Source organism: Macrosteles quadrilineatus, unplaced genomic scaffold (assembly GCF_028750875.1).
Source record: "Macrosteles quadrilineatus isolate MER2022 unplaced genomic scaffold, UCM_ALF_1.0 Scaffold_1__1_contigs__length_201487025, whole genome shotgun sequence".
Lineage (NCBI taxonomy): Eukaryota > Metazoa > Arthropoda > Insecta > Hemiptera > Cicadellidae > Macrosteles > Macrosteles quadrilineatus.
Genome location: NW_026542594.1, coordinates 2,749,253 through 2,767,301, shown reverse-complemented (window position 1 = coordinate 2,767,301; position 18,049 = coordinate 2,749,253). Strand labels below are relative to the sequence as shown.

Here is an 18,049-nt window from a genome sequence, read left to right as displayed (position 1 = left end):
TTTCCGTGACCGCGGGAGATGACGGTGATGTCTAAACAGCCGCGGGAAATTTTCATGATTTTGCCACGATCTCGGACGACGACGATGACGTTTCCGTGACCGCGGGAGACGACGATGACGTTTCCGTGACCGCGGGAGACGACGATGACGTTTCCGTGACCGCGGGAGACGACGACGCCGCGGGAAATGTTCATGATTTTGCCACGATCGCGGATGATGATGACGTTTCCGTGACCGCGGGAGACGACGATGATATCTGCTCGGTCGCGGGAAATGTTCATGATTTTGTCGCGATCGCGGGAGATGACGATGACGTTTCCGTGACCGTGGGAGACGACAATGACGTTTCCGTGACAGCGGGAGACGACGATGGTATCTGCTCGGCCGCGGGAAATGTTCATGATTTTGCCGCGATCGCGGACGACGACGATGACGCGTACGTGACCGCGGGAGATGACGATGACGTTTCCGTGATCGCGGGAGATGACGATGACGTTTCCGTGACCGCGGGAGACGACGATGACGTTTCCGTGACCGCGGGAGACGACGATGATATCTGCTCGGCCGCGGGAAATGTTCATGATTTTGTCGCGATCGCGGACGACGACGATGATGTTTCCGTGACCGCGGGAGACGACGATGATGTCTACACGGCTGCGGGAAATGTTCATGATTTTGCCGTGATTGCGGACGTCGACGATAACGTTTCCGTGACCGCGGGAGATGACGGTGATGTCTAAACAGCCGCGGGAAATGTTCATGATTTTGCCGCGATCGCGGATGATGATGACGTTTCCGTGACCGCGGGAGACGACGATGATATCTGCTCGGTCGCGGGAAATGTTCATGATTTTGTCGCGATCGCGGGAGATGACGATGACGTTTCCGTGACCGTGGGAGACGACAATGACGTTTCCGTGACAGCGGGAGACGACGATGGTATCTGCTCGGCCGCGGGAAATGTTCATGATTTTGTCGCGATCGCGGACGACGACGATGATGTTTCCGTGACCGCGGGAGACGACGATGATGTCTACACGGCTGCGGAAAATGTTCATGATTTTGCCGTGATTGCGGACGTCGACGATAACGTTTCCGTGACCGCGGGAGATGACGGTGATGTCTAAACAGCCGCGGGAAATGTTCATGATTTTGCCGCGATCGCGGATGATGATGACGTTTCCGTGACCGCGGGAGACGACGATGATATCTGCTCGGTCGCGGGAAATGTTCATGATTTTGTCGCGATCGCGGGAGATGACGATGACGTTTCCGTGACCGCGGGAGATGACGATGACGTTTCCGTGATCGCGGGAGATGACGATGACGTTTCCGTGACCGCGGGAGATGACGATGACGTTTCCGTGATCGCGGGAGATGACGATGACGTTTCCGTGATCGCGGGAGATGACGATGACGTTTCCGTGACAGCGGGAGACGACGATGGTATCTGCTCGGCCGCGGGAAATGTTCATGATTTTGTCGCGATCGCGGGAGATGACGATGACGTTTCCGTGACCGCGGGAGATGACGATGACGTTTCCGTGACCGCGGGAGACGACGATGATATCTGCTCGGTCGCGGGAAATGTTCATGATTTTGTCGCGATCGCGGGAGATGACGATGACGTTTCCGTGACCGCGGGAGATGACGATGACGTTTCCGTGATCGCGGGAGATGACGATGACGTTTCCGTGACCGCGGGAGATGACGATGACGTTTCCGTGACCGCGGGAGATGACGATGACGTTTCCGTGATCGCGGGAGATGACGATGACGTTTCCGTGATCGCGGGAGATGACGATGACGTTTCCGTGACCGCGGGAGATGACGATGACGTTTCCGTGACCGTGGGAGACGACAATGACGTTTCCGTGACAGCGGGAGACGACGATGGTATCTGCTCGGCCGCGGGAAATGTTCATGATTTTGTCGCGATCGCGGACAACGACGATGATGTTTCCGTGACCGCGGGTGACGACGATGATGTCTACACGGCCGCGGGAAATGTTCATGATTTTGCCGTGATTGCGGACGTCGACGATAACGTTTCCGTGACCGCGGGAGATGAAGGTGATGTCTAAACAGCCGCGGGAATTGTTCATGATTTTGCCGCGATCACGGATGATGACGATGACGTTTCCGAGACCGCGGGAGACGACGATGATGTCATTGATGTCTACAAGGCCGCGGGAAATGTTCATGATTATGCCGTGATTGCAATGATGATGTCTAAACGTACGGTATGCGGAAGATTTCATGATAAAAAAACCAAATTTGCTGGTTAGAATTTTTTATTGCTGCATAATTTCTTTACTTGAAAACACCACATTATCATAATACTACTTTATGACAAAGACAGGGGTTGGTGTAGTATTATTTAGAAAATTTGTTTAAGCTATTAAAAGAATCGAGAATCGATACATTTTGGTATCAACACCCACTAATTGTTGAAAAAACTAGTCTTGAAAAATCTGGAATTAGTCTTGAAAAGTCTGGAATTAGTCTTGAATTTTATAATGGAAATAAACTAGACACCCTGTGAAAGTTATATGTCTAAAATAAAACAAACGTTAAAGGTTGTAGTTTGGGTTTTGGTTTTGTGATTGAAAAAGTTTCATAAGTGTAATATTCTGTTTTCAAACAAATCACTGCTCAAAATCTTATCAAATTTAGTAGTTTAATCAGTTTTTATATTGTAAATTGAAATCTTAATTACACTTTAGACTTATTACATACAAAATCCTCTTCTGTTTGATTGCATCAGAATTAGTCATTCATGATTTGTTTCCAAAATCAATACTGTAATCTGTTGTGAATTTGTGCAATGCTTAACTTATAGTTGCACAGCTTAGAAATTTGCACGGCTTGAGTGTTGCTTGCACTTAATGGTGGCTGTCTGTGTTATTAATATCAAGGTAAGTGCACTTAAGCAATGGTACTTATAAGTATAACTGTAAATGTTCTGCTTGGTTTCTGTGACTATAACAAAAGAATATACAACATTCAAACTATTGATTTTAATTTGGGATAAACTTTGATAAAGCTTTGAGATAAACTTTTAAACCTTTATTAACCTTTATTTTAATTATTCCACAACAAAGAATCAGCAGGGATGTGCTGTAGAATCAGTTTAGAATTTCTCTAGTTAAAGCAATACTGTTTTTGAAACATTAAACATTTTATTTTAATAGTCCCTATTCATTTGAATTTGCACAACTAAACACCACTATCATGCTAGACATGTAACTTCTTCAGTGGCGTACAAACCACTTTTATCCAAAATGAAATATATTAAATATCAACACTTTTTCATTACTTCTAAATATTGAATTAAAAAGTTACTCTCTATTAAAAAGTTACTCTCTAATGTTAGTTATAACACTAGTTGGAATTATTATATTATTCTATTCAGTTATTGCAATGACTTGAATGTTTCAGATGGCTCTTTGCCAGAGCAGAATGTTTCTACACCAGTAAAGCAGATGTCCACTGTCAGCCCTGCACGTTCACACCTGCTGAGCTCCACCCCCACCAAACCTAACACCAGCTCCAACCTAGATTTTAGCATGAACCTATCACCCATCAACACTCCTGTGTCATCCCAGCCGTCTCGCAATGCGATGGACCTCTACGCCATCATACACGAGTCCAAGAAGAAGATCATGAAGCTTCGTGAGCGCAACTGCTCTCCAACACTGACTGAAAAGATCTCCAAACTACAGTCTTCCGCGGTCCAGACGGCTCCAGCTAAGACACAGGAAGTCAATAGGCTGATGAACAGTAAAGCCAACATACCTATTAGCGACAACGTTTTCAAGATGAACTCCAACTCAAGAAGTTCAACTCCAGATAACTCTGTGAAACAAAGAATAAGTCCTATTATTAGTGAAAGATATTTGAGAGACCCTCGATCAAATGTTCCTGAAAATATTTATGCTGAAAGACTAATGAGAGCCTCGCCTAGTTCTAGAAGTTCTACTCCTGAAATGAGTCTCATAGAAAGGAATGCTAGGACTGCTCCTGGCTCAGGTAGTTCAACACCTGAAAAAAATTTCAGAGTTATTCCTGAAGGGCCAAACTGGCCCAAAGCCATTCCTGCTTCTCAAGTTCCTAACCTTAGAAAGTCCCCTTCTTCCTATGACTATTTAAATTTAAGTCCATCAGGTCATTACCAGAGGACCAGATCACCCTCCCCTCTGCTGGATGTTAACCAGTTTCCCAGCTACCCTGACTACAGATCTCTGCCTCGGATGTCTCATAGGAACTCTCCCACCCCTCAGAGTCCTGTCAGGCAACATGTCTTTGCCCCGAGAGATCCTCCCTCACAGGATGCTAGGATTTCCTCTCCTCAACATTCGTCTTTTGCTTCTGATCGACTTGGAAAAGTACAGCCCACTTCCCGAAACGATTTTAAGCAACTGCTTCTTCGAGCCAACTGGGGTACAACACCTTCAAGTGGATCTGCTGTTGAAAGATTAAAAAACCGAACGTCGCCAGTAAAACCAAAATCGTGGAAATCGGATATTCTCTCTTCGACAATCCCAGAAGATTGTCGAGAAGACGATGAACAATCCGATCGAAAAACTCTAGAGAATATGTCTGGAGAAAATAGATCACCAGGTTATAGTGGGGGAATTCCTAAATCCAGTGCCTTAGTGAATCAACAATGCAAAGCTTTTGATAACCACAGAGCAAGCCCAACGGATAAAAACAGAATTAGTCCGACATTAGAAACAGCATTATAGTTGGGCATGTAAATTATGTTAAAAATATTCAATAGAAATTTAAAATGTTTGAACCTATGGCAAAACTTTTTTTATGTCAAAAGCTTAAGTAAAATAGATTAAGAAAAGAAAGGCTGAATAGTATTTTAATTTTCAATAAATTGTTCAATACGTTGGTTTGGTACAATTCAATTCAACAATTATCATTAAAATAACGTTATATTTTTTGTGTTATGTTATTAGAATTGTAGGCTTTTTAAAGTTATAATATTTACTATGCATATAACCACTTTGCAAACAATTTGATTCCTAACCTCAATCCTATATTCAAAGCCAAAGTACTGACAAAAAATTTCTTATGACTAAGTATCCTAACATAGCATACAGACTACTGTATTTTCAAGTTATTTTATCAGTAGGATGATTTGAAAATAAATCTGTCAAAGTTTTTTTTTGTAGACTAAATCCTATAATCTGTCATTCCATTAAATCTTGATCGTATGATATTATTTAATCAAAGCTGAACTTTTGTATAAGATAACAGATTTCATAAACAAAGATTATTTTTAACTGTTAGTTTTACAAGTTATTATGATGTTGTAATACCTCTATCATTAAGTATTATTTATTGTGACGAGAGTAATATATTTATTATTAAATTTTATTGTATATCTTTTTGTATATTTTGTAAATATTACTTTTTTATTTCTATATACTATGTATATTATTACTTCTTGCAATGCCTTAGAATATAAATTAAAAATTACATTAAGGATGTAACGGTAAAGCTACGAGGGCCGTCCAGAGAGTAGCAGAGTTTAGTATTGGCACTGCTTAGAGCAGTGCATTCGCCGGCATCAGAGCGTTCCTAGGCTCATTACGCATCCGGCTACTAAAGCGTGCGCCATGGGCGTCCATCAATATGGGCAATGGGGGGCTTGAGCCAGGACAATGAGGAACTGTGCAGGAATTTTTCAATTGCACTGGGTAAAACCTGTTTAAGTCTGCGGTCACAGTGAAATTGTGATCGTTGTCCGTGGTCACAGCTAATATGTAAACTCCCTCTGCGATCACGGTAAAATCGAGATCATCATCCATGGTCTTTGCAAAATCATGCACATCTTCCAAGGTTAATGAAAAGTCTTGAACATCTTCTGCAGTAACGGGACATCCTCGTCTCCCATGATCACGGTAAAATAGTCAATTTTAGATTGTGAATCTTCATAAATGTTTTTCGGGGTCGCAGAAATTTGCGCTCAACTCGTTCCAAGCTTGGCCGGATGATAATTTTCTGTCCGTACAGATCTCTCGTGCCAACTGTTGGTCCGACCAGACTCAAAAATATGGAGTACCCGCAGACCCCGAGTAAAAGGTACACTTGGCAGCTAGAAATCATGCCTGGGATAACCAGGTTTTTCTTTCGGTAAATCTGGAAAAATTAATGAATTTTGTCTAGGAGTTCTGCCCACAATAACCACATCTTTTTGGATCGTTTGGTAAAAATGTAAAACTTAAAAGTCACACTATGTCATTGGACACAGTAGTACAGTATTAACATTCACATTTTTAAATATTGCAAAAAATATAAATCGACAAAGCAAATTCAGGTTTAAAAAAGCGTAAACATTAACATTAACATATTTATCTAATTTGTAATAATTTTCCAGGAGTAACCCTAGGACCGGGTGGGGTTTTTAAAACTAAAAAGGTTTTTTTTACTGGGATTGATTTTAACACGCCACTGCACACTGCAGACAAAGTAAGTGAGATATGATGTGCGTACTGAGTCAGAGTGTAGGAACGCTCTGATACTAAGGTAGTAGCAATATCACCATTCCTAGCAGCACTAATGCAAAACGTCTGTTACTTTCTGGATGCCCCTTGTATTTTGAAATAGGCTATACAATTTGTTAAAGTTCAAAGTATAACAATTAATTAATTCCATACTGGAAAGGAGACTTTTTTTATTACAAATAAATGTTAAGAATTTCTTATCCTAAAGTCTATTGCAGTAGAACTCCAATTATCCGAACTCCAATTAACCGAATCTCCAATTATCCGAATCGCTTATTTCAACAATTTTAAAAACGTAAAGCTACAGTAACAAGTTTTGCAAAATATCAAAAAATTGTTATTAAACACATTTAGCCAATTTTGGACTTTGATGGAACCCTATTGACTTAATAACATGTATAGAACACTTGTACTATGAGCATTGTAAACTGTAATAATGTTCTGATTTAAATTATTATTAATATAAAGTTCACTAAGTACTGAAAATGAGGATCTTTCTTTAAAATTTCCGGAATTCCGGTAAAACTCCGATTATCCGAATTTTTGATTATCCGAATTTTTGATTATCCGAATTTTTGATTATCCGAATGGGGTATGGTCCCTATTGATTCGGATAATCGGAGTTCTACTGTGCTTACAATAATGCAAGGTATTAAGTTAATAACTAAATACTGTATTAATTATATCATAGGTGAACATTGGAAAAAACACATTTAATACCTAGTTGAGGTATCCTTCAATAGGCAAATGAAGCACTGAATTCCATGACAAATCATTTGTTAACATTTTATTAACCTCCAAATATTGCAAATATGTCTCTTACAAACAAACGTTTGTTACTTTTCTCCCCGTTAAAATTTAAATATATTTTTTTTACATTTGAAATTAAAAACACAATACATACTAAGGTTTAGAATTTCAGCACTGACTGAGAACAGTGCAAGGCTTGACGTCTCATCCTATTGTCACATCTGAATTGTTTTGATGTAGGCTTCTTGTTGGTTATACAGTGCATTTAATTATGCTGAATAAATTTTACTCTTTTTTAAGATTTTTGTCAGAAACGAGAGTACAATTAATTATTTATTCAAATACATTTAACATTACTTAAAAAACAAGAAACAAATAATAAACACCTTTTATATAAACGGTACGAAACATACATCAACACATATTGTCATATTGTAGATGATCCATCAGGATGGCAAATCTATTAAGAGTCGGCAAGACCGCCGGCCAGCTTGGATTTTATGCCCATAACGGCAATGTTAATGGTTGAAGCATATTACAGCATTGTTTATAAAAAGTTGCAAAATATCTTATTTTAAAGCTATTGAAACAGCAGATTTGATTTTGTTATCTACTTTTAAATTTTAATTGATATTATTTTGTCAAACTACATAAATATATTGACTTAAAACGTGATTTTTTTCAACCTCTCAAAAAAAATTTAAAAATCCAAAAAGCAATTCTTACGGAAAATATATTTAAGAACCACATAAAATTTTCTGCTCAGTAATAAAGCTTACAGTGCTTCAACGAAAACGCATGTTTTTGCTGATCGGCGCTAGGACAACCACTGTTTAGCCTGGCATCTGACAGTCATCAACAATGCAAAACTATTAACTCATGCTGACTCTTAAAAAGTAATGTGAAATAATTAAATGACACATGATGTGGCATAAAGTCCCAAAGTAACTTTGACATTTAACAATTTATTTTCTTGTCAAATCTGTCAATCGAAGTGGTTGAAGGTTTCGTAGTTATCCGAATCAAGTAGTTAATAGTAAAATTATATTTTGCAAGTCACATTCATTTTAGTAAATTAATATTATACTATATTTTTTATCAAAAATTTTAACAGTTAATAAAATCAAATGATGTTCTTTTTTAATAAGTATGTTGTTGTAAACATAAAAAAACATGCGTAATTATGCATGCTCTCATGTAGTGAGTATTATAAATCTAGTCTTTGTATAGTCTCATATATAAATCAGGGCAATAAATTATTTAATTTCAGTGCCTTGTAATTTCATTGTTGTTTGCTTCAGATTTTTTACAGATTTAAGTTTATTATTGTACATAAAATAAATAATTGCTAGCTTGAAATTGTTGTTTTTTTACTCTTTCCCATGTAAACCCTAATACGCTCGTGCGTATAAAAATGGTAATTTTTAATAATTTTTCAAGTGGCAACCCTGGTGAGCAGCTCTGGCCGCAGAGTTGTTAGTCTTGACAGAGTCATTGACCTGTTATCACCCCCTGGGTCTGGCATACCCCCACCCACGTGCTTATGTTACCAGTACAGTGTTTATTGGGGGTCTAGTGTACTTCCGTGCAAATAGTAGTGTCTCAGATTTATTATCATAATAAGTATTAATAACTTTATTATTTATAATTTTGATAGTATTGAAAGTTTGCCAAAAAAAAACTTAGTATCTGTAAGTCAATTGGATGGAAATGTCCAACCATAGAGTCCACTGATCCAGCCTCCCAGTGCAAAGGCCCGGTGCACCGTCTGCCTTGGTAAAAAAGTACGCCAAGACCAAATTTAAGTGTAAAACCTTAAAAAACAAACTATTGTGCCAGGGACAAATGTAAAGTATTGGTGAAGTGTGTTTAAAAGGACTTCTAAACCAACCACTGGACGAGGATTTTCAAAGAAAAACACATTAACAAAGAAAGTGTTTAATTTTTTTTTTTTCTTCAGTACTTTCTACAAACCGGGAAATGTATTAATTCATGAAATATTTACTGCTTCCATGGCTTTGTACAAGTAGGCCTATCAAACTTTTGTAAAATAAAATATAATATTTGTTTGCAATAAAAACATGATTAACTACGATTTTCCCCTCTTCAACACCATTATTACATTTCATCATGAAAAAATTAAAGGTTAAAACTATTGTTTTCAAAATAGTTAAAGGATATGGTAGGATCATAAAATGTACGCAACAATATGAGAAAATGAATATAGATATTATGTCTAAAGTTTAAGAGCTAAATATCATAAACTTGTTTAAAATATAGTCTACCAATTTTTATTTGGGGGTCCACTAGACCCCTGAGCGCGCTCCAGCGTAAAAAAAAGCAAGCCGTAAATGTAGTATTATATATCAACCACCCTTTAAACCCTTGTTTAAAAAATTATTTTATATATCAGTCAAAGAAAATAAAAATGTTCTGACCAGCAAATGGATCCGTGTTAAGCAAAATAAGTTATCCTACTCAAAATCATAAATAATTAATAAGCTTATTATCCCGGTGTGGGGAGGCAGGGATGCGTAGATTTGTACAATAATTGATTTTTTTATCTAACTGTTAAAAAGAATATTTTACATTGTGCATGGTCAGTACAGTAAGGAATCCACACAATCACTTGGAGAGATTAATAATTTTTACCAGTTCTGCTATGCAACTTATTTTGCAAGTAAAAAATCATGTAGAATATACAAATCATGTCACAGTGGTAAAGAAAATCTAACTAATGTCAGATCAAATTAATACATGAAAGAAATGTTTACTGGTAACAGCTATAAGTCGGGAAACATTTGTCAAAACACTAAAAAATAAGGCCGGCTTCTAAAATATGATCAAATATTTTTACAACAACTGTTTATTATTTCAACCCATTATTAATAGAGTGAGTATTTCAATTAGTTACATAAGCTTTGAGTCTTTTAAACTTATCAAAATTATAACTAAATTATCATTATTGAAAATTATAACTGTTACTACTGCAGTTTTAAATAACGCCTGTATAATAACGGTACTTGACAATTGCTCGATTTTGAGCACTCTTATAAGATGACTGTTATATTTTTTAATAACTCCTGTATCATACCGGTACTTGACAATTGCTTGATTTTGAGCAACAGGTACACTAGTATTAATTAAAAATCCTACTAATATTATAAATGAGAAAGTTTGGATGTATGGATGTATGGATGTATGTTTGTGACAAGTGAACGCGAAAAATACTGGTCGGATTGGGCTGAAATTTGGCATGATGATAGCTCACATTCCCGATTAACATATAGGCATATTCTTATTTCAAAAATCCTTTCGGGCTCCGCCCCAGTGGCTCTGGAGTTTCCCATGTTAACCTTATGAGAAATGGAATTATTGAATCTTAACAGCTGTTTCAACTAAACAAGTTGGTTCTGTTCTATGATGTTCAATAGCATTAAAGTTCCAAGGATTACCAACAGGGTGCAGCACTATTATTTCTTTTACATTTATGACAACAGCTAATTTGCAACCAAAAGGTGAGTGAGCGGAGCGAACGAACTTCAACCTGGAGGCGATCGAGTTAGCGTAGCGAACGAGCTAACCTGAAGGCAAGTGAGCGCAGCGAACGAGCTCCAACCTAAAGGTGAGTGAGCGTAGCGAACGAGCTCCAACCTAAAGGTGAGTGAGCGTAGCGAACAAACTTCAACCAGGACGTGATTGAGCCATGCGAACGAGATAATCTTTAAAATTAAGAAGTTAAACGGGGCAAAGCCCGCGGGTTACAGCTAGTATTAATATAAATTTAACTTATGGAAATACTGTAAACCTAAACTGTATACCGGGTGTTCCATAATACTCCTCCCCAGGTTAATTTTTGAACGGCTGCATATATTCAAGCGAGCTTCGATAAACGTTACTTGAGTAATGTAAAGTACTTTTTGGTGGTATTTTTAAATTCACCCCCACCCCCAAATAGGGGTTGCTGGGGGTAACTTACAATTTTTAAAAGGCAAACCATAATGTAGCACATCACCCCCAGAACAGCTATGTGAAACCCCCCCCCCCCCGACATAGTTCTGGCTATGCTACTGATTAATCAAAGGTAATTTTATAAAGATTTTTTGGCCCTTTGAATGGAGGTATGTTAATTTAGGTTTGAACGGAATTTTGACTCACATTATTTAGGTTTTAAATAAAACAATCAAAGATGAAGAGAGTTTTAAGTTTTATTTGAAAATGTGGATTGTTCAGTAAAATTTATGTGTGCACAAAATTCTAAATTTCTTACAAACTATTTGGTAAACTACTGTAATTTGACAACACCAGTATGAAAAACTAACTAATAATAAATACAGAACCGATGACTGAGATGTTATGAAGGTTGTTCCAAACCTTGACAATTCATGGGACGAATGCATTTTACCCTGGACAAAACAGAAAATAGGAACACTATACCACTAGGGTTTGGCTCAACAAGTACAATATTGTGCTTTTAAAAGAAAATCTTAAAGCATAAAACACTATAAAAGCAAGAATAAAATTCAACGACATTGAAAACCTGCTTTGAATAAGTAAGAAAATAACGCTTATTCAAAAGATTTTTTTCAAACAACCAAACTGTAAAGAAAAAGAAGTTTTATAGAAATGCTGCATCCATTTTTGTTTAAGAAACTGTAACATTACACCCACTACAAGACAATAAATATTTGTAATAACTGTAATTAATTTGGATAGTTTGAATAAATGAAGGAAACCAAACTAGAGTACAGAATAGAAAAAAAAAAACGTTTGCAGATATAAATTTAAATATTTATGTTAAATAATTAATGAAAATAGCTTGTTATCTCCCGAAGAAGCATACAAAAAATACACAGAAACTTGGACACACATAAAAATCAAATAGGCTAATATGAATAGCGAATAGCGCTGCTCATTTAATAGTTTGTTATAACAAATAAACCATACAACAATCAGATACAGTATCGAACATAACATGTTTAATTATATAAAAACTTGATAAAATATATATTTAGAAATAACTGTCATATATAAAATGTTACAAAAATTACCAACTAATTTGGGACAATCATTTTTAAACAGTAACTTATACTAAAACATCAATATGATACCTAGATCTAAAGCCTTTACTGTAGTCCATCGCTCCAGTCTCTAATAACAACAGATGAACTGAAGTAGGGACTGTAACCAGCCAACACAGGTCAGGATCTAGACCATCCAACAACAATGATATGTGGTTGTTAGCTTTGTTAATTTGTTTCATAATTCAATACCAATACATTTTTTGCTTGGTTAAAAAATTAATAGTAAAATTTTCATTTCACGAGTTCTTTCAAGTCTTCTTTGAGGGAAGGCACAGAAGAGTTGAAATTTCACTCAATAGTTTTTGTTGTAAAAATTAAATTTTTAAAAATAAAAGGGTGACAGTAATTCATACTTTTTGCAGTCTTAAAATAAATAGCACCTTTTCCATCCTTCATTCAATCATTAATCAGAATTATTGAGATCATACAAAGAGAAAAAATCTCGGAACTGATAAAAGTTAAAATGCACCGTCACTTACCAAATACCAACAATGTGGGTGAAGTCAAGTATATACAGTCAATCACAATTACTAATCTAACTCTAAGCTAAAATGGCACATTCAACTTAAACTATCCGTACATAAGGCAATACTATCGAACTGAGACTGGACAAACATATCTCTAAACCTGCGTTCCTTAAAATAACCGATTAAACACATTACAAGTGAGACGAGCACCCAGCATGTGGGTCAGATGTGATAAGAGGTAGATGGGAAAGGGCGTTTGACAAGTTAAAATATGCTGCGTAAATGAAACACATACACAAATCATTAAAGCCACACCAATTGTGGGCTCGGGTGCAAATTTTAGAAAGACTGTATTTTGGTCTGGTTAGCATAGTAGAAATTCAATTTGAAAGTTGCGTTTTCAACCCGAATCAAATGCTTATACAATTCTGAATTTGCACTGCATTGTAGAAAATTTACCGATTTAGTTTGTACAGCGTTTCTACAACTATGGGGTATTCTTTTCTACGAATCTATATTTGCAGCGATAGAACAATGAGCATTCAAATCTACTTATTGTATGGATCAACTTGAATTTCTGATATGCTGAAAAATCATGACGGGTTACATCTGTATAAAGAATTACACCAGAAGAGAAAAGCCTAGATTGGTTAGTGAGATATCACACAGATGGACAATTGACTCTGACAGTTCTAGTGCAAAGCTCTTGGAGTTGAGTGCAGCAGTTTCCTCGTTTGGTGCAAACAAATAATCGCTCGGTGACAGTTTAGCAAGGTTCCATGAGATTATGAGGCTGATTGTCTCAATGGCGTGAATAAAGCTAATATTATTGGCAGTCAAATCGAGTATATAAAAAGCTACTTCACTCGTAATATCAACCACTACTGGGAAAAGAGACGCTTACACTCCCTTCATAGAGAACTCTTGGAAACAAAAACTATTTGGGGGACGTGTTTGATATTCATAAAAAAATATTAATCAAATTTAACCATCCTAATCCTAAACAGATGTTTTAATAGTTTAAGTCCAAGAAAGGGTCAAAATCTGGTTCACTCTTAAGACGGGACACAATATACTCTGTGTTTTAAATTAAAACTTAAAAATCAAAAGTAATTTGGTTTTAAAAATGATAAATCAAAGGTGGCTAGCATTTAGCAAACTGCACCAAACGGGAGTGCCAAGAGGACAGAGGGAGGGGGAGGGATCAGAGAAGGGAGATGGCAGCAGCGGCGGCAGTAGCAGCCAGCAGCAGTGTTACCACCGCAAGCAGTAGCCGACGTCATGCTATGATCACTCCATCACTGCCACCACGCGAGAAACAAAGACAACCTCCGCTTGTAGAGCCTCGCTTGAACAGCAACCTGTCCTCCTTCTCTCGTTCATGATAGCATTTGTCATAGTAGTCGTAGTCTTTGAGGTACCTGTCAGACAAACAGAGAAGAGCTACAATGGAACTGTTTAAATGACTAATAAGTAATAGGGAAATCGTAATTTATATTAATCTTTCCTGAGATAGTGTTAGATTATTGGTTGAGTTGCTGAAAAATGTTTCTTGGATTTTGTTCCCTTTTGTCAACTGCCTTTGCTCGTATTGAGATTAAAATTGTGTTAAGCAATAAAGCCATGTTTGCACGTGGCCAGGACCGCGTCTCGTTGTCCCGCCGTCTAGTTGTACCTACGTCTACTTGTACCTCGAGGCCTAGGGACAACTAGTCGTAGGTACAACTAGACTTAGGTACAAGTAGACGGTGGCACACCTGACTAGTTGTACCTGCAGATTTTTAGGAGATACAACTAGACGTAGGTAAAACTAGACGTGTATCCCACCGACAAGTAGTATCACCTAGCTTGTACGGATGCGACCAGTTGTCCCTACGACTAGTAGTCCCTACGACTAGTGGTCCCTCCATCTAGTAGTCCCTACGTCTAGTTGTACCTACGACTAGTTGTACCTACGACTAGTTGTACCTACGTGTATTTTGCGTCCTTATAGTCTAGTTGTATCTATCCTTCAATTCGTTACCCTGTTTAATTGATTACTGCACGAGTACTTTTTAATAATACCCTTAATTAAATCAGGAACTGCAGTGTTCCGAGTCAATTGAGTATGATTGGCAAATATTTTTCACCGCACTACGATGTTTTTTAGTAGTTTTACAGACGTTAATTGGAGGCTGAAAGCTACGCATTGCTGTCCAGGGTCGAAATGGCAGCTATAGTTGTAATTAAAATTTTCCAGCCCTAGTACCAAAAATCGCTTATTTAATTAAAACATTTATATATATATATAATTAAATATACAAGCAGTATATTATCCTTAATGAATTGCAATAGACCGCTGCCTAGCAATTATGTATTACTATTTTTGCTGATTCCTTAAAATATTTTTTCACATAACCTCAAAGTATTTGCATTGATTATAGTGTGCATTTCTTATAGTTTACAATGGATTTCCCAGTGAACAATGAACAATGAAGTGTACAATGAAGTTGAAGTCCAGCGGTTGAAAACTCTATCGAATGTTAGTTGTCTGGCGTCCGATCTGTAGTAAAATCTTTTACTACTCGACTTTTTGAGGAAAGGTTGGGAAAGTAACAACGATCACAAGTTTTAATTAATATTGGCAGCTTTTTCTTTACTATAAATTTTGAACTGCTTACACTAAGCTTGAATTAGAAATAGACATAACTATATATATTTTTAAATGGACTGCTCGATTCCCGTACGTAGGACGGGCCAACAGCTCGTAGTGATTAAACTTAACTGAATTTAAATTTCTATTTTGGTATATTTTTTCCTTTGAATACATGTTCTTGTTAAATTCAATTGTATGTAAATTATTGTTTACATTCATATTTATTTTGTTCTTTTTATATATTTCTTCATTACATTTAAACTATATAAACTACATTTTATACTGAGCTAGGTATGTGTACACTGGCTATGTAGTCTGCAACTAAACCAAGATTAGTTTTACTAAGAACTTATAAGCGCGCACAAAAAAGTCATATTTGGCTTATTTTTTCAATGGTATTTCAATACTGAGCATTAATTACGTTTGCGTAGAAGGTAATTAAGATGTGTTTTTGAGAAAAGTTAGTAGTTAAGTGTGAAATAAACTAATTTGTCAAAGTATATGCATCAACAACCAAACTACGCCAGTTTACGTAATATCCATAAGAATAACATATACATTTTAAATTTGAACTTGTTGTAATATTCTCCGTGACTAATACCATACAAAAACACTTTATTATACTCAATTCCTTGTTTTTGTAATCTCTGAATTTATTTATTTAAAATAATTGTTTAAAGTTGTTGTTTAAGCTAGTTAATGTTAGTTTTCTATAGAAAGGTAGAGTTTAAGTGGAAAAAACAATGATAGCAGATCTTGACAAGAAATAAGGAAAACCAAAGAGTAATATGGATAAGCACTGACCAAGGGACACAAGTAGGCCTACATTGTTATCAAGAACAGGGGTTTCTCAATGAGCTGCAGACAAGCCAAATTTTCCTGGCTTTTGTAGCAAGTTGTTTATAAAAAATTGTTGTAAGATTGTATGATTTTTTAAGAAATAAAATAAATCCCTTAAACTGGTGACAAGTTGAAGGGGAGATACAACTAGCCGTAGGTACAACTAGAATTAGGTACAAGTAGGCGTAGGTACAACTAGTCGTAGGTACAAGTAGTCGTAGGTACAAGTAGTCGTAGGTACAAGTAGACGCAGACGTATGAGGTACAAGTAGACAGTGGCGTACGCGACTAGTTGTACCTGTAGATTTTTAAGAGGTACAACTAGACGTAGAGACAACTAGACGTAGGTACAACTAGACGTCCGCACCATCGTCAAGTTGTACCTACAGCTTTGGACGAGGTACAACTAGACGCCTGTCACCAAAATGCAGCAGGTACAACTAGACGCCGGTACAAGTAGACATCGCCCCACGTGGCCAGTACACGGGCAGAATCCCTGCTTCCATTAATTTATTTATGTTTAAGTTACCTAAGGCAGGTAACCTTCCTGCCTGCTGGCTTTGTGTGTGGACATGGATTAGAGAATACAATAAGTGTGATAAACACAGAGGAAAATTTCTTCTTGTGGTGGTATATACATATCGGTACCGTATGTAGTTGTTACTCACCAAACAGGAGGCCAGCGGTGCTCAGACAAGTACTCTTGGTTCTCAGGATGAAGGGATCTCAACAGTTTGGGAGACATCTTGCACAGTTTGTTGTAGTTGACACAGAGATGATTCATGCACCAGTCAGCCAACTGATCTGCATTGTGGAGCTAAAAAAAGTAACAGAGAATCTCTTGACAACATTCAGTAAAATGTCAAGTAAGGAATCTAGATACATATAAAATGCTACTATAATTAATGGTTTCAGGATTGCAAGGTTTTTCACATGGCAAGTATATAGTGAACATCTACCTTGATATAGAACTATCCAGTAAATAAAATGATGTAACGGAGGAGTTGCCAAACATCTGGCAGATTATTTAGAACGTTTAAAATTCTTATGAGGGAGGAAATAGTATATTTCATCACTAGGGTTGAAAAATTACCTTTTGATAAACTAAATTTTTTGTCACATTGCAACATTAATTAGCAGACTAAACTAGAAAACAAGAATAGTTGTCATGAGGTAACCCGCTGCAGCACGGGCAGCGCAACACTATGTCACAGTGGTGGATAGTTGTACTAAACTCTTACCATTAAAATCTTACAAACAGCCAGCTTGTTTCTTTACGTAAAACATATGGGGATGGTGATGGCAATGAATTTATCAATGAAATCTATCCACTAATGTGACGTCATGGATCCTGCAGCATGGCCTGTTTTTATAGTAGGACCTTGAGTAACCACTCAAACCGACTTACAAGCAGCTGTTTAGTAGGTGATTCAATCATTTTGTCTATTACATTGTGTTACTTACTATACAGGGTGACAAAAAAGTCTGGAAACGGCTTAATATTTTTTTAAGTAAACTCGTTAGAAAATCCTTAACTTTCACATCAACTTATATGTATGTAAACTACTTTTTGCAAGCATTACCATTTTTTTACCTTCACTAGGGGACGGCCCATGAGGAGTAGGTATGTAATCTTTAATGTAAGCTTAGGTTGATATGCACATCATTTTAAAGGTTCTGTCAAATGGAGTTCATTGCCGGAAACCGCGTCAAAAAAGGTTCATCCGTTACAAAATGGCGGCAGTCCAAAGT

The 18,049-nt window shown here is 37.1% G+C and overlaps 2 protein-coding genes across 6 annotated transcripts in view; one reads left to right on the top strand and one right to left on the bottom strand.

The window, feature by feature from the left end:
• Window positions 1–8,602, top strand: part of LOC128983192 (mucin-2-like) — a 150,241-nt gene extending 141,639 nt beyond the window's left edge. Inside the window, exon 7 of the mRNA XM_054402384.1 lies at window positions 3,442–8,602. Coding sequence (XP_054258359.1) covers window positions 3,442–4,748 — 1,307 coding nt within the window. The 3' untranslated portion in view covers window positions 4,749–8,602. The remainder of the gene's footprint in view (window positions 1–3,441) is intronic.
• Window positions 8,603–11,461: 2,859 nt separating this feature from the next.
• LOC128988465 (rho-related BTB domain-containing protein 1-like) overlaps window positions 11,462–18,049 on the bottom strand; it is a 56,423-nt gene continuing 49,835 nt past the window's right edge. For all 5 annotated transcript variants that reach the window (XM_054409791.1, XM_054409772.1, XM_054409782.1 and 2 more), the window contains 2 exons: window positions 16,966–17,114; window positions 11,462–14,243 (listed from right to left, as the gene is read on the bottom strand). In XM_054409791.1, coding sequence (XP_054265766.1) covers window positions 14,102–14,243; window positions 16,966–17,114 — 291 coding nt within the window. In that variant the 3' untranslated portion in view covers window positions 11,462–14,101. The remainder of the gene's footprint in view (window positions 14,244–16,965; window positions 17,115–18,049) is intronic.